Here is a 4708-nt window from a genome sequence, read left to right on the forward strand (position 1 = left end):
CCGCTGCCGCCCCACCACCTCTGGAGCTGCAAGGGACAGGAGAACTACCCTGCCTCAGGGTCCTCAACCCCTAGCCCCTCACCCCCATGGTGATGGGGAGCAGGAGGGACCCACCGGAAGCACCCAGGATCAGCCCTGGGGTAATGGGGAGCAGGAGAGACCTGCCAGGAGCACCCATGACCATCAGCAAGGACCTGATGGTCCTTGATGAGCTCCCAGGACTGGCAGGTTGGCAGGAGACATTAGGGACATGCTTGGAGCCCAGCAGGGGGTGCCCTGTGCCTGCCCAGCTGGCTCTCACCCACCCAGGTACTCCGGGGTGCCGCCGGGTTCCTTGATGAGCCCGTTCTCCAGCTTGGCCAGGTGGAAGTCACTGATGACAATCTTCGAGTTCTTCAGGCGGTTATAGTACACCAGGTTCTCCAGCTGCAGGAACAGGGGCCATGATTACTGGGACGGGGGGCATACCAGCACCCATGGGTGCTCCAACCTCCCCACAACCCACCTTGAGGTTCCTGTGGACAATTTTGAGTGAGTGCAGGTAGGCGACAGCCTCCAGCACCTGCCGGATGACATTGCTGGTGTCCTTCTCCGAGTAGTAACCCTGGTCCAGGATCCAGTCGAAGACCTCCCGGCCGGTGGCCCTGCCGACAGCAGCTCTGCCGAGACCCCGCCCCCAGCAGGGACACCCCCAGCCAGACCTCCCCCACGACCCCCAAACTTACAGCTCCAGGAAGATGAAATACTCCTTGCGGGTGATGTAGACGTCCACCAGCTGCAGGATATTAGGGTGCTTCACCCTGAAGAGAGAGGGGGGGGGGGACTCAGCAGGGGTTCCCTGCTTTGCCTGGTGGCAGGGGGGTCCCCCCAGCCCCAGCACCCACATTTTGAGGATGATGATCTCGTTTTTGGCCGCCTTCCGCACTTTCCGCCCATCCCGCTTCAGAAACTTCTTGCAGGTGTACAGCTTCCCCGTCGTCTTCTCCTTGGCCCTGAAGATTTCGCAGAACTCCTCCCTGGAAGGGTGCCCACAGCCATCACCCCCGCAGGGGACTGCTGAGCTTGGGACACTCAGGTGGTCCCCAGACCCACCAACATTCTCCCATCCCAGCAGCGAGTGGAGATGCCGCAAGGGTGGAAGGAAACAGTGGCTAAAAACCCCTCCAGAGTGTGTGTGTGTGGGGGGGTGGGGCAGAAACAGGCAGAGAGAAGGAATTGATAAGGAATAAACAAATTGATGGAGAAGGGGAAGTATTTGCTGATTAAAAAGCCCCCTCCCCATAGGAGCTGGGGTGGGACCCCCTGCGAAGCCGCTCATGCTGAGGTGGAACAGCAGCACTTCCTGACATGGATGCGAGCACCACGGTCGGGAAGAAAGAAGGGAAGAGGTGCCAGTTGCCTGGGGATGCTGCAATATTTCTGTTCTATTATTCATGGTGCTCCTGCCCATCGGCCCGGCAGGAGCTGCAGGGGAGCTCACAGGGGGCACTCAGCACCACTCCAACAAAGCCTTTGGCTTTCCAAACCCCACCCCTGCCCCAGCCATGCCAAAATCCTGGTGGCCATTGTCCCGAGTGCAGGGGAGCTGAGACCCGTGGGATTTGGGACAGGCTTCTGGGAGGATGGAATGAAGCTCTGAGAGCACCCAAAAAGGTGCCAGCATCACCCTACCAGGTGACACCTATGGCCAAGCAGCCCTGGTCTTTTGGTGGCTGATGGAAAAAATTCTGGCAGGTGTTACAGTGTCAAACTGCTCTTACTGGGGCTGAGGGCTGCCTTTTGTGGAGCACTTCCTAATGGGTCCCCCAGCATGGCAAGAAAAGTTGGGGGGAAGCAGCAGTGCTCTGCTGTCCCCCCCACCCATTATATCTGCCCTTTCCTTTGCTGGAGCAGAGCCCTCCTGCTTCCTAAAGCATTCCGGGGAGCTGGGATCGTGTGGAATTGCTGCAATTCCTGCAGATGTTGGCAGGGAGGAGGGAGGGATATGGGGAGCTGCCTGGCTGCAGCCAAAACCTCACTGCCCTCCTCAGAGCTGGCAGTGAATCTCCCCACGTACCAGCCATGGGGATTAATGAGGGGACAGTCACCCCAAAATACACCCTGCCTGTCCCAGCCAGGGACCGTCACCCTAAAATCCCCTGTGGGCAGCACCGTCCCACTCCTCAGCCTGGGGCACCCAGTGGTTGGGGTCTCTGGGACACCCCCAGTGCCGGGGAGGGACCAACTCACGTTTTGATGACCTGGCCCAGGTCATATCTGTCGGTCACCTCGGACGGCTGGTTATAATCTTTCTTGTCTCCCAGCGTCACGCAGCCAAACGGCATCGCAGAGCCCGGTGCTGGCAGGGCAGGGAGAGGCCAGGAGCAGCCTGGCACCACCAGCCCCCCTGGAGCCACACCAGCCCCCCCTGAGCCGCACTAATTAACACAAGACCTGACGAAGCGCAGCAACTGCTATTGCTCCCTGGCTGCTGCAAGCCACCACATGCCCAGCCCCACCAATGTGCATCCATTGCTGCGGTGTCCAGATGTTCTGCCCAGGCTCAGGCCACCCAGGGCAGCCACAAACTGACTCCTCTGGCTTTTGTGGATCATCAATGATTTATTAAGTAGCCAGGGCTAGCATAGAGCACCCGCCAGGGAGGCAAGCAGAGGTGAACGGACCCCTTTCCATTCCTCAGCCCAGTTTTGCCCTATGGTGACATTTCTGTAGGCAGGGCTTCCCCCAGCTGAGCACTTGCACTCACCATCACACGTGCAGCGAGTTACCCCAGCCTCAGCTCCCCATCCCTTACCAGCCCCAGGCAGGTGGGCACACAGTTCAGCAGTTCCTGCCCTCCTGCTGCCAGCAGCAGGCAGGACACTCACTGGCCCCAGCACACACCAGCTTCTCTGCGGCTTTAGGAATAATCCCATTTTCCTCCTTTCCTGCTGGGAACCCTTTGAAACTGGACCCTGCTCAGAAGCTTCCCAGCCAAAAACTGACCCCATAAAGTGTTTCTGTTTTTTTTTCCCTTTCCCACCCTGTAGAGGAAAAAGTTTCAACTGAGATGATTTTCTGATGGCTCAGAAGGAGAAAGGGCTCCCTATGTCCCCCCAGCCCTCTCAGATGGGCCTGAGGAGGACCCTGCCCCAGGATGCTGGCACGATGCTGGAGTTCACCCATCACCCACTGCTACAGCGCCGTGCCGACCTCGCTGTGCCGGCAGCACCCGGGTCGGTGGCAGGGGCCGCGGGCTGGATGGGAGTGCGGGATGCGGGAGCCGGCATGGCGGGTACCCAAGCACCGAGCCTGTTGCTATGGCAATGGGAGCTGGAGATGCGGAAAGCGGCACATCCTTCGGAGGGGGCAGGGACGGGCAGCACCCGGCAGCACCCGACCCACCTGCGGGTGCCCGGCCCCTGCCCTGCCCCCCGGGCCCCGGGGGGAGCGTGGTCCAGCCCACAGCACCCAGGGCATGCACCTAAATGCTCCCTGGGGTGACTGACCCCAAATTGGGGTGGGACATGGGTATGGTGAGATGAGGAATGGGGGGATGCTCCTTCCTGCCTCCATGCCTCAGGGCTAACCTGCCTCTGTGTCTGCCCAAGCAATGCCTGCAAAATGGGTGCCCTCAGCTTGCGTGACACCTGGGCACCCTCCTTCCAGGAAAGACCACCTGTCCCCGTCCCTCTCAGGGTGCACTCGCTCCTGGAAGAGAAGTGGAGCACCCACAGGACACCCTTCCCCGTGTTGCAGACCGGGTGAGGCTTTCCAGCCCATGCTCAGCTCACCCCTACAACCTCCCAGCAAACATTCCCTGCCTGACACCCCACACCATGCGATGCCAGCTCTGCTGTGCCACCGTGCCCTGCCAAGGGGTACCAGTGCTGTCCTGGCAGGCACTGGCGTGGCAGTGGGCTCAGTGCTGTGGGCCAGCAGGGCCAGGGCTGACCTGTGGGCAGGTGGGAAGGCTGCCAGAACCGGCGGCGTGATGCCAGGATTAGCCAGGAAGGGGACCCGGGTGGGATGATACATCGGGATTTTATTGCTGTCTCTGCAAGCGCTCAGCTAATCTGAGCTCATAAAATTAGTTCCCGTTGGTTTAGCAGGGACCCATCCTGCCAATGCTGAGCATCAGCACTCTCCTCTGCCCTGGGCTGGTTCTTGGGGGGCCCAGCACTCCTGGGGTACCCCACAAGGTAGGCTATCACCGAGACACCCACATCAGGACCAGCACCTGCGCCCCACGGGTGAAAATCTCCTCGGTGTGGCACGGGCACCCAGGCAAGGGGTGGGCAAAGGGGTGAGCGCTCCCTCCCTGGGGTGCTGGGAGGGATGGGGGCCCGGGTGCTGCACTGACACCCGCATGCATCCAACTCCCCCCCCCCCCCTCCAAGCATCTAATTTGGGAGCAGAAGCAACAGCGGGTGTAAGACAATAGCAGAGAAGTGGGTGGCTGGGTGCGGATGGCACGGAGGGATGACGCAGCCGCGCATCCCTCCCCAGCGGGGTCCCCTCAGTCCCCCTAGACCCCTGAACACCGGGTCTGCCCCATGGTGTGGGGTGCCACTGTTCTGCACCCCATCTCTGGTCCTGCTTTCACCCGCAGCCACCCTGGACGTGTCCGCGGGGGACCCCACTGCCATCCCACCCTCTGAACCCCATCCCTGGGGAGGGATGTGCGGAGAGAGGCAGAAAACGCAGCTGGGCAGAGCCGGACTGAAAT

The 4708-nt window shown here is 60.9% G+C and overlaps 1 protein-coding gene across 1 annotated transcript in view; it reads right to left on the bottom strand.

The window, feature by feature from the left end:
* The window catches only part of CAMKV (CaM kinase-like vesicle-associated), a gene marked incomplete at its 3' end in the record, with an annotated part of 2853 nt that extends 529 nt beyond the window's left edge, over positions 1–2324 (bottom strand). Inside the window, exons 1-6 of the mRNA XM_009996961.1 lie at positions 2230–2324; positions 885–1016; positions 726–800; positions 506–644; positions 306–426; positions 8–26 (exon numbers count right to left, since the gene is read on the bottom strand). Coding sequence (XP_009995263.1) covers positions 8–26; positions 306–426; positions 506–644; positions 726–800; positions 885–1016; positions 2230–2324 — 581 coding nt within the window. The remainder of the gene's footprint in view (positions 1–7; positions 27–305; positions 427–505; positions 645–725; positions 801–884; positions 1017–2229) is intronic.
* Between the last annotated feature and the right edge of the window lie 2384 nt (positions 2325–4708).

This window comes from Chaetura pelagica, unplaced genomic scaffold (assembly GCF_000747805.2).
Source record: "Chaetura pelagica isolate M959 unplaced genomic scaffold, ChaPel_1.0 scaffold24, whole genome shotgun sequence".
Classification (NCBI taxonomy): Eukaryota; Metazoa; Chordata; class Aves; order Apodiformes; family Apodidae; genus Chaetura; species Chaetura pelagica.